We start from the raw sequence: 15617 nt of genomic DNA, 5'->3' as shown, positions 1-15617 counted from the left end.
TCTTCCCAGGCTGGTTTTGCACCTCAGGATTAGAGTTCTTTCATTTCCCCCAGCCAAGTCTAAGCAGGAGACAAACACAGCACATTCTGTCGTTTCACGGGAGCCCTCAAAATGTCACTGCCTCAAACTTCTGGGGGGCAATCACTTCCTCCAGTACAGTTTATCTGTACCCTGATATGGTTTCTCTGCACTTGAATTGTGTATAGAGAGGATTCCAGATGAAAATCCCACTGCATCATTTATGGCATGTTTGGGAGGCACAACACACTCTGCATTATGGCTATCAGCAAAGCCTGTGTATATATATATATACACATACATATATATATATATATATATATATACATATATATATATATACACATTTATTTGAAAACAGATACTATATAAATACAAATGTGCCTATATATGTATTTAAATAAAAGCATGATATGTTCCAGCAGTACCTGAAATGAGGTGCCAGAGAAGCTTGAGAATGGAAATGTTACCAAAAGCTATAAATTCTCACTAAATCAAGTATATGTACAAATATCTTCCCTCTTTGCTGTGTTAAGTCTCAAAGTAATGGGTACAGGACTCCCAAAAAACTCCAAAGCAGTTTTATATTTGACTCAGAAGATCTGACATAGGAAGCACATTCAAGTAAGATTTTCCCATTTTATAAGGCTGTTAAAAAATCTCCCTCCCCCCAGTTTTCTTCTCCTCCCCATTTTCCAGCTGGATCCTTTCCCATTGCTAATGGTAAAAAAGTAAGAAACATCTTCAGTATGTTTAGCACACATAAAAACTAAGATCTTAGTATAAAATAAATAAGTATTCCTTGTGGAAATTCAGCTGAAGAGATTCAGCTTAGATTTTAGATTCATCTTCAGAGATAATGATTTTCTTCTCAAGATTTTTAAGGCACAGTGAGAAGTTTGGAAGGATGAGACCCAAACACCAAGGTCAGAAGAGTCTTTCAAATTCCAAATCAGGGCTAATTCCCTAATAACAGAGACACATAATGTACAGGACCTGTTTTAATAAACCTCAGCATCGTTGTGATAATCTTAAAAAAGCCCCCCAAACCCCAGCTCTCCAAATCACAGCACACAAGTATCTGAGTGACAGACAAAATTATAGGAAAAAAAACCCCAAAATCTAAGAATTTAGCTTTTTGAAACAAGTGAAATATTAAGTCTTGCTTTGCCAAGTGCCTCTCTGTGTTAAGGACTCTGACAGACTGAAATCCAGAAGTCAAATCAAGTGACAGGTTCTGGTGCCCACCACGGATGTGAGAATAATTAAAACACCTTTCAATCAAATTCGTTTGGAAAAGCTCTCAGTAAAGTTACTCAAACTGAAAATGACTGTTGGAAATCAGTGCCAGCACAGAAAATTTTAACAGGAAATTCAGATAATCTTCACCCACAAACCGAAAGCAAGAAAACTACAAACCAGAAGGTTCTGGTTACTGAAATTCTCCAAACAAGGAGCAGGTCACAGAGAGAGATTTTTCTCTGTCATCCCTCAGTATCAGGAGTTAGAGGCATTAACTTTTTAAGTTTTACCTTTTCTAATGATTTTTGGTCTTCCTTTTCTCTTCCTCTTTCTTGCTTTCAAAGGAGTTTCACAGTAATTGCTGTTGTTGGAATCAGCCTCAGAGTCGGTGTCAGAGGAGTGATGGAAGCTGGAACAGGGGCCGGATTTGGAACTCCCTGTAATCCTGGTTGGCACCAAGTTCTCTGAGGGGAAACTTTTCCACTCCTCCCTGGTTTCTGTCTCAGATTCTGCTGTGTCCTCTAAATCACTCAGGACTTTTGCTTTTTTTCCAGAAGCATTGAGCTGTTTGCCAGCTGCTTTCCTGCCATCCCACCGATCCAACTCAGAATCCGCCTCCTCCTCGGAGTTGCTCCCTGCAGATTTATTGTGTGCAGATGTTGATTGGTCACAAACTTTCTGACTGCTCCCATCCTCGGAATTATGGCTTTTGAAGTCCTCCTCTGAAGAGTCTGGGCTGGGACTTTTCCCTTTGGGAGACACAGGATGGGCTGGGCCCCGGAACTGTTTGTGGCCGTTGCTTTGCCAGGTTTTCTGGCACGTCTGCGTGTCCGGCTCCGAATCTGAAGTCCCATTTTCAGATTCACTCACAAATTTCCTCCGTGGAGCAGATGAACCAGGCTGAGAAAGAGTTTTCCTCTTGGTGAGCTGCTCCTCTAATTCTTTCTCACTCTCTGACTTCAAGCCTGTGTCATCCTCGGATCGCTCCAGCAGCATCCTCCGGGCGGCGGCCGAGGCGTTCCGGTGAGGCAGCTTCCTGTTCCTGCAGCCAATTCCAATGCTTTCAGAGCTGGAAACCTCTTCCTCCACGTCACTCATCAGCCTTAATTTATTGGCAGCCACAGCAGCACTTCTTCGTGGGGTTTTCCTGTGTCTGCCAGTGCTGTTGCTGAGGGAGTCAGGTGTCACCATGGAAGTGTTTTCCGAGTTACTGACGTACAACTTTTTCCTGACAGTTTTCCTTGTGTTCCCGTTCTCCTGAAGAACTGTTCCTGCAAAGGAAAGCACAGATTAAAATCTTAAATATAAAAATAGCAGCTTCTGAAGTCTTGTCCAATCTGGGATAGGCTCAAGCCACAGACATGATAAATAAAATACACTCCTGGTAAACAGTCAGGTTGTCATAAATTTCAGATTCACTCTACTTTTGTGAAAATTAGAACTTCTTCACGAATTGTTGCTTTTTCATTAAGATACGAAATGTTGCGAGATATTCCCTCTGGGTTTCTGCCCTCCTCCCCTAAGCCCTGGAAAAAAAAAACCAAAACACTTTAAAAGTTGAGTGGAGTATTTGAGAGCTTCAAAACCTCCATCAGTAAAAAAATTAGTATCCTACCTGCAGAACGATTTAAAAAAAAACACACTAACTACACTTATTTTTATACATAACATATATATGGACTTAGAGACACTTGTGTGTTATTTGATTGGACACTAAAGCCCTCAGCCCTCACCTGTCTGTTTTCTCTGAGCAGCTCGATTCCGGGTGATCCTGCGACCGCTGCCCTTCCTCCTGCACACCCCGTTGTGCAGAGGGGGGGACACGACAGCCCCAGAACATTCTTTGCTGTCTTCTGAGCTGCTTGTGGAGGATGAAGATGAAGAGGAAGTAGATAAAGAGACCACTGAACCTTCACTTTCTGTTAAAAAAAAAACCCAAACAGTAGTTGGCAATTAGAATTCCAAAGGGCTTCCAGGTTAGGAGCTACATTTTGTTGATCCAGGGTATCTTCAATATTTCCTCGCAGTTTTGTCTTAAAATTCACAATCCTGCCTGAATGTCTTACAGGGATGAGATTGGTAGCTCTGCAAAATATCCCACTCCATATTCCTGCAGTGCCAGGAAGCTTCTTCAACCTGTGTTTAAGTTGCAATTAAAATACAACAGCTCTTTTCAAGCAACAGATTTAAAAGAAAAGCTTGTTTTAAAAAGCACCACCACAAAACATGTTCTGACAGGTCTCACCAGGACTTGCATTCTTTGAAATAAGCTGAATTTTTATCAAGGTGAGGTGTAGGGGAAGAAGGGAAAGACAAGAAGGTTTTTATGTCTTGGGGAACTTCAGTAATTTTCTAATTTTGGATGCCAATTTTCATGTTTTATATATATATATAAACCATGAAAACTGGTATCCAAAATTAGAAAATATGTATACATATAGATAGATATATGGGCATATAACCTGTATCTTATATAGCACCATCTATCAAATATACTATGCTTTCCTATTGATAGGTTTCTTGATTAATAAATGTTAAGTAAACTGTCTGTATTCTACACGATTCCAAAGCAAAAAGCTATGTTTAGCAGACAGATTTTTTTATAACATTCATAGTAAATAATGTAGTAAGTGTCCAAAATTCAGTAAAATACACGAAATTCTGTATTACACAAAGAAACTAAAGCACACAGAAATCCTGTCTAAAGGATTTCATGTTAAAATATAAACTGCATTTAACAATTCAGAATGCAAATTATGGCAGTTCATAGAACCACACAAGAGTTTGGGTTGGAAGGGACCTTAAAGATCATCTCAATCCAAACCCCTGCCATGGGCAGGAACACCTTCCACCAGCCCAGGTTGCTCCAAGCCCCATCCAACCTGGCTTTGGACACTTCCAGGGATCCAGGGGCAGCCACAGCTTCTCTGGGCAACCTGTGCCAAGGCCTCCTCACCCTCACAGCCAAGAATTTCTTCCCAATATCCCATCTAACCCTGCTCTCTGTCAGTTTGAAGCCATTCCCCCTTGTCCTGTCATTCCAGCCCTTGGAAACAGTCTCTCTCCATCTTTCTTGGAGCTCCTTCAGGTCCTGTAAGGCCACAATCAGGTCACCCCAAAGCTTCTCCTCTCCAGGCTGAACAATCCCAGCTCTCCCAGCCTTTCCTTCCAGCAGAGCTGCTCCAGCCCTGGGATCCTCTTGGTGCCTGCTCTGGACTCTCTCCAGCAGCTCCATGTCCTTGTTGTGCTGTTCCCCAGAGCTGGAGCAGCTCTGCAGGAAGGGGGTCTCACTAAAACAAGTTTATAATATTACAAATCTATAAATGATAAACTTGCTGACCTGATGATAACGCAGAACAGTTGGTCAGTGTTGTGGCTCTGGCTTTGCCATTCCTCTCAAAGGCTGCCAGGCGCACACAATCCGAGGATTCTCCGGAGGAACTCTGGTTGTATCTCCCAGCGTTCGGTTTATGGCTTGTGACACAGGCGGCTCTGCTTGAGGTAGGTTGGGGGAAGGAATCTTCTTGCTCAGATTCAGCTTTTGCCTGAGACTTCAATGGTTTCTGCTTCGAATTTCTAGGGAAAGGGGAAAGAAGGAAAGAAAGAAAAGCAACAGGGGTTGTAAAACTGTCGCAGAGAATGGTAATTATGTATTTTAACAACATGTCGCTAAGGGAACACCACAGGATTTCAGGGTTATGGAAGGGGAATTACATTTGTAATGAGCTAAAGTGGGACAATTTTAACTCTGACAAGGCTGAACATTAAGTACTTTCATTAAAATAAGTCTGCACTCCTAGTGAAGTCATACAAGAGGAGACATTCTTTCTCTGCTCTGAGCAATGTAATGCTCAATGTCCTCCAGACAATTAATGTCCTCTCACTGTTCACCAGGAAATTTAAACAGCAGCCTCAATTCCTGCTGAATTCCCAGCCTCTGGTTCACTGCCCACCAGCCTCACACCAAGGCAAACTAACATTATTCCACAACAAACTGAGCTTCAAAGACACACCGAAGGTGTAACCTCAGAGAAAATTCACTGTCTAAAATAAAGAGAAACTCACTGATTTGATTCCTCCTTCCTACACATTCCAGTGCCACCTCAGCCCTGCTCAGCCACTTGTTTACACAGTCACATTCAGCCACCTGTTTTCACACTCAGAACCATTTTAGCACTTGGTTCCTTACACTGCAAGGTTTCCAGACATTCATCCAGGGGCACAAGGTGTCTAATGCTTTTTCTGCCATCCAAACCCTCTCCCAGACAGTCCCAAACAAGTCACACACAATTCTCCAGGTAGGAGCAGACAGGCAGTTTCAAAGCACAATTTCTGCCTACCTTGGCGTGTGTTTCTTTATCTGAAAATGTAAAAGCAATCCCCTGAGATTAGATTTATTTTTTTTATCTTGAAACTCTTATTCCTAGGCTTTCACTGCCACAGAAGAAAGACTGGACAGCAGCAGAAAGGGAGCAGCTCAGTTTTAATAGTTTTCACCATGTTTAGCTTTTGTATTTTGTGCCACTTCATCCCACATATAAATTAAGGATATGAGTTAATTATGTCAAACAGCAATTGTTTGCCTTCAAAAGAGAAAAGTTAAATCCAGCTGCCAAATGAATACTATATCAAGTGACAACTTCCATAAATTCCACAGGACTGACTTTACTCTGGACATGATAAAATATGTAATATATGCAAACTTACTGTTTCACTCCTCGTTATTTCAGTCAAATTAAATATTGACTCCCTGACTCAAATACTGAAAAAAACCCAAAAGTGAACCTCCAACCTTTCCTACTCTTCTGTCCCTTTGCTGTTTCACAGTTTTATGTTACAAAAAACCCACTATTTTTTTGCAACAGAATTATAAAAAATCTCAAGGAGCTTGCAAACCATTTAATAAACCAACTGTTCTCCTCTTCACAGACTCAATGTGACAGTCAAGATTAATATTAGTGTCTACATCTTGATAATGATTACCTGAGCATTTTGCTGGGCTGCTGCACTGAGCTCTGATTATTGAATCTCCTGGTGTACCTCTGGTTCCTTCGCAGCTTTTCGTTCTGTTTCTGCCCATTTTTGAAATCTGAAACAATTCTTCTGATTTTCTCTTCAAACAGTGCTGACAATCTCAAGGTCATACTGTAAATCTAGGTAAGGAAGTGGCTCATATTAAAACCAAATCCTTTTATCCAAGAATAACAGCTCTAAAATTAAAAACTATACAGAAAAAGCAGCAGAAAAAGCACATGCAGCCCCATGTAACATTCCAAAATAATACCTTGTTTCATTAAGACATTAATAACCCCCCCAAAATATTTACAGCTACCTTTGATTTTTTGTTTGGAGTATAAGATTTTGCATTACTAAATATTAGCCTTATATCCTTGCACAGTTCCATTGGAGTGTCGTAATTCCCAGCTTCCAGAGTTTCTTTCACTGTACCAAAGTCCATTGGAGTGTCTATAATGTTTCTGTAATCCTGGATAAAACACAGGGGGAAAAAAAAAAAGGATTCTGTGAAGGAAAAAACAACACTTTTGAGTTTTATTTCTGTAATTTGAGGGTAGCTAAAATGACCCAGACTATTTTCACCTCAAAATGACACAGATTATTTTCACCTAAAAATGACACAATTATTTTCACCTAAAAATGACACAGATGATTTTCACCTAAAAATGACACAGATTATCTTCACCTAAAAATGACCCAGATTATCTTAACCAGCAGTGAAAAACAAGCACCTGCCACAGCAGAAAGCAACGTTTTTGCTGACACTACTTGATTTAAAGTCTCCTCTTCGTTATCCCGTGAATTTTACTATAAGAAACAACTGATTTGGGGAAAAAAAAAAAAAAAAAAAAATCCCAAATCAAAACACCTCAATCTTCCTTTCTCTCCTGTTAACGTGTTTTGGAGAACTTTAAGATGTTTTTAAAACCTGAAGTGAGACTCAAATTCCAAATGAGAAGACCACAGGAAAAGAGTTAGATGCTTGTAAAGAAGTTTTTTTTTCCTTTAAATTAAGTTAGTTGGGTTTTTAGACAAAAAAAGGGACTGAAAAGTTAGAGAGAATACCACGAAGAACTAAAAGAAAGAGAAGGAACAAATCAATTTGAGCTCAGGCTCAATTGACTGGTTTCGTAGATTATCCCTCAGTAAACTACTTTTAACTAAGAAAATATAAATTTATCTAAAACTATTTCCCTATGAAAGCAAGTGGAAAACAAAAAGAGTCTGAGAAGGTTATTAAGAACAACTTACAGGATATTGATCCAAGTCAACAGGCTGCCTGAAAGGTTCTGAATCTTCACACTGGAAAATTAAATTCACCAGCTCCATGCACTGCTTCTTCCAACAGTTCTCATCATAGCCACCTTTCACACTTTTCCCTTTTTTTAAGCCTCGTCCCTTGGGAAAAAAAAAATAAGGAAAAGCATTGCTGAAATACAGCAAGAAGAAAATTCCAGTTGATAATCCCTCTGCAATTATTTCTGTGGCAGAAAAATGCACTTCCAAACACTGTTTTATAACAAAAAGTACACTCCTAATATTTAGTAATAAAACTGTAAATTTTATTATAAACTTATATTATAAATTATTAAGAAAATCTAGGAAATCATACTATTTTCTTTTATTATAGTTAAAAATTTTGAATACTAAGGCACAAACCCCATACCCTCCTGATACATATTATTCTCAAAAGATTTGAATAATATCCTTCACTCAAATATTTTTTCCAAGCATGTCAGGGAATAATGATTTTATTTCAGCATCAGACAGATAACTGAAAACTCTTCACTGGTATCAAACTTGTAAATAATATTTTCTCCTACAACTATACAGAATGAGTATAGAAGCATTAAAACAGCAAGGACCTATTCAAGCAAAGCTTTTCCTTCCTTTAAATCCATCAGGAAAATTCTGTTCTGTGATTGTTGTAAAGGTAAACATCCCTCCCACAGAATTTGGGGTTATATGGTAAAGATCAGCCAACTCACTTTTCTCCTTCTGTAGGATGTTCTTGGAACACATTTTTCGTCGTCCTGCACAAAATAAAATCAATCCTCTTCAAAATGATGGATGAAAAAAGAGGTGATATGTGCTCAAAGTGCTATTACATTGAGATTGTGGTAAAAATGGATTTTTACTCTCAATTCTCTCAACAAGACAGAAGATGAGCATGAAAAAATACAGCACAGCATTTGAGGGACTTGGAAAGCAATATCTTTGATCCCACCAGAGAAAATTCCTGACTCCAACTCTTGTCCTTATTACAAAGGAAAGGCCACCACCAGGAGTTGCAATAAGAAGATACCCACCAGCTTTGAACCTCAGGGACTAAATACCATCAGTAATTCAATTCACTGATAATAAATACCATAAAACATTCATAAAAATTCATAATATAGTCCATGTTTGTATTAGCAAATAGTTCAAAAACATTTGAAGGCTGGTGGTATTTTCTTACAGAAGTTACTGGAATTATCCACCCAAACAAAAAAGCTTACCAGATCAGCATCATGACAGTCTTGTTCATCATCTGTAGTGCTACAGAGCTCAAAAATGTTTGTACAGTCCTGATCACTGCAATGCAATTAAATCTCTGTTACTGGAAGAGCAAAAGCAGGGCTGTTGCTCCCTAAACTCTACCACAACCAAGAGCTACTTGTAAAAGGGGAGACAGTAACTAAGAATTAATATAGAAATTAGCATTAGGAATTTGAAAGGGGCTTTCCCACTTCTTTCAAAATAAACCTCTCAAGTGGTTTATTAAGTGAGTTCCTGCAACTGGAATTACTACCCATGACAGCACAGAACTTATTGTATGGGTTGAGCTACTCCACATCCTCAATGTCAAGCAATATTTTAGTATTATAAATACCAGGGAAAACAAGTTAAAATGCCTCTAAGTTGAACATCTCAGTATTTAAAATAAGATTCAGAAAGAATTATACACCTGTCCCTGCAGTGCACTGAGAAACAAGCAAAAGCAGGACTCACAGCAAAGGGATTATTAAGCTGCTTATACTCTCCCACTGTTGAAGAGCATGAGGGTTCCAACACTATTTAGATTAAAATGCCACTTACTTGATGAACTTTAAGAGCTGGGTAGTGATCTTTTTTGCAGCTCTGGCAATGGCACTCCCAGGTTCATTGAAGGTTCTGGCATTGCTTTCAATGTATCTGACTTCCCAAACCAAAGCTGAGATTCTCCTGCAAATCAGAAAACACTGCACCTTTAAAACTAAAGAAAAGCTTAAAACCAGCAAAAACTGCATCTTAGTAATTTTCTGGCCACGTTACATTTAGATGCCCTTTGTTTTGTGTCTCACCAGGTCAGTCTCACACTTTTCATTCACATGGAAAATGCAAGGAAGCAAAACCAACAGTGCATGTATTGAATGACTTGTTCTCCAACTCGTTATTGAGAATTCATCCTCGGAAAGTTTGGGATATAAGTTCATACACAGCCATGTAAGCACTAGCATTTGGTACCAGTAAATCATAAAATACCCCTGAAATAATCCCGAGGCTTGTGGATTCCTTGGAATCTTTAAAAAGATTTTTTAAAAGCTTACATTTCACCTGAACCAAAAGGGGGGGGGTAAGTACTGTTAAATCACTGTAAATTATCACATTTCTTCTGGAAACATCAGAAGGTGCTTCCACAAAGCCCTGACAAATAGAACACAAGTTGTGTTGTATCTGAGGAATTTTTAATTAATAAACACAAGGCACAAGCAATTACAAAAAAAAAAAAGTGAAAAGCAGTTTTGTCTAATTAAATTTTTAAAGATAGTTACAAGGTTCCTTTCTGTCTTCCCTCACAGACCTTGCTTTGAGGCCACCAGGCAAAGCAGTGCCCTCTGTAAAATGACAGATGTGAGAAACTGCTACAAATTAAAACTATCACTTGATAGAAATGAGCTCCCACAAATCTGTCATTTCATTTTTATAACTCATTTCTCTAATTCCTTACAGTTGGCAGTCCTTCAACTACAGAATTCCAAATTACTTCCCAAGACATTGTTTCCATCTTACAGAGAAGGAAAACCACGATTAATGACTCTTCACTATATTTAGAGACACCTTGAATGCAGGTCTAGATGAAAAATATATTTAAAATTATTTTAGAGCTATGGACACCCAGCACATCCAGCAAATCAGAACTTTATCACCAATACACTCTCCCCTCCTCTTAAGTTTTATCACTTGAAATGCTGGTGATAATATTTAACATTTCACCTCTGTGTTTAAGCCCATTTCTTAAAGTAATTTAAGAGCTTAAAGGCTTAACCCTCTTCAAATTCAAGGTAACTGAAGTCCAGCACTTCAGTACCTGAATTGCCTTTAGGACTGAAGTAAGTTCAGGGCTTTTTTTTAATATCTGGTGATTTCAAAGAGCAAATTTCTCAGAGAATAAATGTCTGTGTTCATTGTAAGTCTGAAAACAGTCCCATGTTCCCCTGGAAGCACTGACCTGTAGAACCTGTTGGCCAGCCTGGTCCTGATGGTGTTGAGGTCTGTGGGATAAGCAATCACTGTGCAGTATTTGGGGTATGTGCACAGGTCAACAGGGCCAGAGAAAGGTGCTGAAATGTCTGGGAAGAAACAGCAACAACAGCAAGATTTAACTGTTTGAACTGCAGCCTTCCAGTACCTGAGGGGAGCCCACGGGAAACATGGACAGGGACTACTTGCAAGGAGTGACAGGACAAGGGGGAATGGCTTCAAACTGACAAAGAGCAGGGTTAGATGGGATATTGGGAAGAAATTGTTCCCTTTGAGGGTGCCCAGAGAAGCTGTGGCTGCCCCTGGATCCCTGGAAGTGTCCAAGGCCAGGTTGGATGGGGCTTGGAGCAACCTGGGCTAGTGGAAGGTGTCCCTGCCCATGGCAGGGGGGTGGGACCGGATGATCTTTAATGTCCCTTCCAACCCAACCCATTCTGTGACTCCATGAACTGCCATAATTTGCATTTGCATTCTGAATTGGTAAATAAAGGTTACATTTTTAACATGAAATCCTTTAGATAGGATTTCTGTAGGGTTTGCTTTTCTTGCAGGGGGTTGGAACTGGTTGATCTTTAAGGTCCCTTCCAACCCAGGCCATTCCATAATCCTGTTGGAAAGCTTGCAGGCAGGTGACAATTGAGGCAGGTGTTCAGTTTTTATGTATAATTCTTGATAAAGCAAATGACTTATAAAATTATTATAGAATGTGCTGAGTTGGAAGTGACTCACAAGGATCAGAGTCCAACCCCTGGCTCTGCAGGCCAAGATCCTCAAGAATCCCACCATGTGCCTGAGAGTATCATCCACATTCTCCTGGAGCTCTGGCAGCCTTGGGGCCGTGCCCACTGCCCTGGGGAGCCTGGTCAGTGCCCAAACACCCTCTGGGGGAAGAACCTTTTCCTAAGATCCAACCTGAGCCTGCCCTGACACAACTTCAGGCCATTCCCTGGGTGCTGTCCCTGGTCCCCCCAGAGCAGAGCTCAGTGCCTGCCCCTCAAGCTGTGACTGCAATGTGCTCTCCCCTCAAGTCTCCTCCACGCTGAACCACACAAAAACATATGAACATTTACAGTACTTTATATCACAGGGAATGGGATGCCCTGGATATTCCTGGGCTCTTTATAAATCAAGGTTAGGAGCAAACCACCTAAAGCTTGGATTCCATGCTCACCAAGAGTCATAAGCTGATCAATACCACTGATAATCCGTTCACAGGCTTCATCACGGGATTTCATCCCCCACTCCCCTTCCTGGGGTTTGTACAGGAGCCTCTCCACCTCTTCTGGAGTCACAGAGACACTGCCTCCCAATTCTTCAGGCTGATCAACTGAAGAGACACAGCAGAGAGGGGAAGGAGTGAGAATACACAAGATAAATTGTGTAGTACTCACACTTATTAATCATGGGCTTGTAAAGGACAAAAAAAATCAATCCTGCCTTGAAATGGAGTTTGATGATAAAACTACGGGCAAAAGATTACACAAAATGTACGTAACAGCAAAATATCCTTTGTTCTCTCCTTCTGCAGTTCTGAACTTCCAGAAAACTCTTTCCTCCCCTCCTTCTAAGCACAAGACTTAACAGAGGACTTGAGTCAGAAAGGCTGTTTATGCTTTTTTAGATGCACATCCTGAACTTCACAGGATCACAATGTCATGAGTCAGTTTGTGCCACAAACCTTTAAACAGCTGCAGGTCAGACCTTGTGACACCCTTCTTGGCACTACTGACTGTGATCTTCTGACAATTTAAAAGTATTTGTTTCCAGCATGGCAGATTTCAAAGCAACAAGAATGCTGGCTTAGAGCTGGATATAAACAGCACTTCCATCAGCATGGAGAGTCTGTCCATGGAAAATGAAGGCCAGGAAGGAAAAGGCTCCTTGGCAGTGTCAGGATGACTGTAATCCATGAATATGCTGCATATCAAGACTAAAAGACATTTCAGCTACAACTAATGCAGAGAAAAATCCAAGTTTTAATGGGGGATCCTCTAAGTTCACCAAAAGTACTATTTTCTTCCCTTCAGCTGAAGAGGGTTAGTCTTAATAACTCAAACAATTTCTAGTTCTCTGTTCATTATTGCACTGACAGAGCCCTAAAGAGTTTGTTGTTCACTTAAACAACACTAAACATGAAGCAGTTCTTCAAGACACATCTGAATGTGTGTCTTGATAACCATGAGACAAAAATTTATGCTGGCAAGATCCAGCAAAAAACCAAATTATTAGCACCCTCAGTGCTGCTTTTGTCCCACACATCCATCTTAGCAAATGGAGAAGAAATATTTTGGGAGAAGAGTGGTAAATCCAAGGTACAGCTTCCATCTGATCTGTAAGTCATTCCATTGAAAAACAAGGAAGGGAAAGCAAAGGAGAAGGGGTTTAAATCCCTTTTTACACTACATTGTTAGCATAATAATGGTTCTATAAATGCACTAAGTGTGTCTAACAGCTTCACTTCCCTACACAGTGTCATTTTCTGCCTGGAAAGAACGAAAACAACGAGTTCTGGATTCTCCTTAGACAATTTTTGTTCTTCCTGCAGACAAGTGGTTGCTGTGGTCCTTATCCATGACCTGTTCAGAGGATGTTATTCCCAATTTTTTGACCTTATCCATCAAAGACACATCACCATTTAGTTTTGTTTTATTCCTGTGTGTCCCTTCCCTGTTTTCCTGTGGTAAAGTCATGGACACAGATTAGAGAGAACATCCTCCTGTGTGCAATATATTGAGATTTAAGAAGAAATATAAAACAAGCCTTTCAGATGTCTGGGAAACACCCAGCAAAGGTTATTAATAAATTAAATTTATTGTCTTTTTTTTACAACTTATTCAGCAACTATTCCCTCAGTAACTCCCAAACTTTCTCCAAACATCTAAAGTACTTCCTTCAAAATTGCCCTGGAAGAAGCAAAGGGAAAAATATAAGTATATTGAAGTTATTTCATTAAATCTGAATCAAGACTGTCTTTAAGAACTCACAGCAAAGTCAGGAATCACCTCAGGTCCAGTACCTGAATGAAACAAAAAACTGGAAAGAGGGAGAAGCACGTTAAAGCAATTTATTAACAGGTTTCTACCTACCATTATCAGGAACTGGTTCCATGTCCCAGGGGCTCAGCTTTTCAATTTCACCATTGTCCCATCTGATTCACCACGGAAAAAGTAAAATAAAATAATAATAATTTCAAGTTATCTTGGCTCAGATGTATTCCCTCCAAGCATATTTCAATCACAGCTATAAGAACACTTAAATTACAGCTATTTTTAGGTATTGGCGAAATATATTGTATAAACTTGCATGTAAACAAACCAGCAAAAAGGAAACAATTTTTCAAGTTAAAACTGTCCTGATTTTGGCTGTATGCAACCTACCCAATTTATAAATCAATTTTACAAAGCCTGTATCAAGAAGCTTAGGAAGACAAATAAGCTGCACACCTGGAAAAGTGAGATAACAACATCAAGGGGGGGATTTGAGGAAAAACACAGGGGAGGATTTTTCTGCTGACCACAACAGGAGTTGGGCAAGTCCATGGAGTGTGACAGAGTAAGGGAGAACAGTAAGGGAGGTATTTCCCATATTAACATTTCATTTTATAGGGCAGACCATATTAAACCAAAGAAAATAAATATAAAATGAAGAAACTGAAGTTAATTAAGGTCTAACTGAAGCAAAAGCAGACAAGTGAGACTGATACACCTGTATGTTTGCTCTGATGTTAAATGTTAAGTATGAACAGCAGTTTGAGATCCCTCCAAATCCTTACATGTTTTTAAAAACACCCAAAATACCACTAAATTTTGGTACTTCAAACATAAGGAATGTCTGACTGGATCAGCTGGTCCAACTACACCAGTAATTTGTGTCCTTGAATCTGGAAGTGGAAGATGCTGTTTGCAGTCCACATGATCCTGGTACAAGCCCACTCTACTCATCATTCCAGCATTCCTGATCCCTGTATTCCTCCAGGCATGTCTGTGAACACACCCCAACCTATTTCCTTTACTATCTGCTTCTTTTTGTCCAGTATCTTTTTGAACCTGCTGATATTGCTCTCACAGCCTCCTGTGGAAATGTATTTGCTCCAATCCTGTCAGCTTAGTTTCTCTAACAGCTTTTATATATATATATTATTTTTTATATATATGTACACATATATTATTCTTTATTATCAGCACCTACCAGAAATAAACGTATCAGTCTACAGTTCACCATTTTCCCTCCTGAGCTTTGCCAGCAGCTTCCTGGTAGAGTTTTCCAAATTCCTGGGTGAATGCCATCGAATTCTGCTGCCTTAATAAACTCAGACATTTGGTCTAAAACCTCCTGTGTGTTTATTTCAAACCAACTGGAAATTGAAGTGACCATGCTCAGAGCATTTTGTAATTAAACCTCTGCTCAGGCAACAGCATCTCTCCATTGTTTTGGATTATCCAATGACTTAGGAAAACTTGGATGCATCACATTCAGCCTGTTTGATCTCTGAAGGTTCATCAGTTCAGTTCTCCTCCCTAGCTACTGTACAGTATTTCAGAAGTTGCTGATATTCCCAAATAAACTACTCCATAATCTTGCATGTAAGACTTTATCAACATAGTTTAGCACAGTTTAAGCCCCTCTTAGTTCTGCTTAAGCTCTGTTTATCCAAGTAATGTAACTTATATCAAGCTGCTTTACACAAACACCTGTTATTATCTGGCCAATAAAACAACAAAAAATTCAATTTATCTTCAATTTATTTCTTATCCATACAACAGTAATGGTGATAATTTGAGATTACTGAGTGTGTGACAAAAAGAGTAAGTCACAAAACCCAAATACACCTGCCAAAC

The 15617-nt window shown here is 39.6% G+C and overlaps 1 protein-coding gene across 1 annotated transcript in view; it reads right to left on the bottom strand.

Moving 5' to 3' along the window:
• Nucleotides 1-15617, bottom strand: part of BRWD1 (bromodomain and WD repeat domain containing 1) — a 47965-nt gene that overhangs the window by 4810 nt on the left and 27538 nt on the right. The window contains exons 29-40 of the mRNA XM_017810975.1: nucleotides 13866-13927; nucleotides 11951-12106; nucleotides 10748-10868; nucleotides 9355-9480; nucleotides 8775-8850; nucleotides 8265-8309; nucleotides 7528-7674; nucleotides 6593-6745; nucleotides 6244-6413; nucleotides 4601-4836; nucleotides 2994-3179; nucleotides 1551-2531 (exon numbers count right to left, since the gene is read on the bottom strand). Of these exons, the coding sequence (XP_017666464.1) occupies nucleotides 1551-2531; nucleotides 2994-3179; nucleotides 4601-4836; nucleotides 6244-6413; nucleotides 6593-6745; nucleotides 7528-7674; nucleotides 8265-8309; nucleotides 8775-8850; nucleotides 9355-9480; nucleotides 10748-10868; nucleotides 11951-12106; nucleotides 13866-13927 (2459 nt within the window). The remainder of the gene's footprint in view (nucleotides 1-1550; nucleotides 2532-2993; nucleotides 3180-4600; nucleotides 4837-6243; nucleotides 6414-6592; nucleotides 6746-7527; nucleotides 7675-8264; nucleotides 8310-8774; nucleotides 8851-9354; nucleotides 9481-10747; nucleotides 10869-11950; nucleotides 12107-13865; nucleotides 13928-15617) is intronic.

The sequence above is a fragment of the Lepidothrix coronata genome, unplaced genomic scaffold, assembly GCF_001604755.1.
Source record: "Lepidothrix coronata isolate B3197 unplaced genomic scaffold, Lepidothrix_coronata-1.0 Scaffold30, whole genome shotgun sequence".
NCBI lineage: Eukaryota > Metazoa > Chordata > Aves > Passeriformes > Pipridae > Lepidothrix > Lepidothrix coronata.
This window is presented reverse-complemented; position numbering and strand designations above follow the sequence as displayed.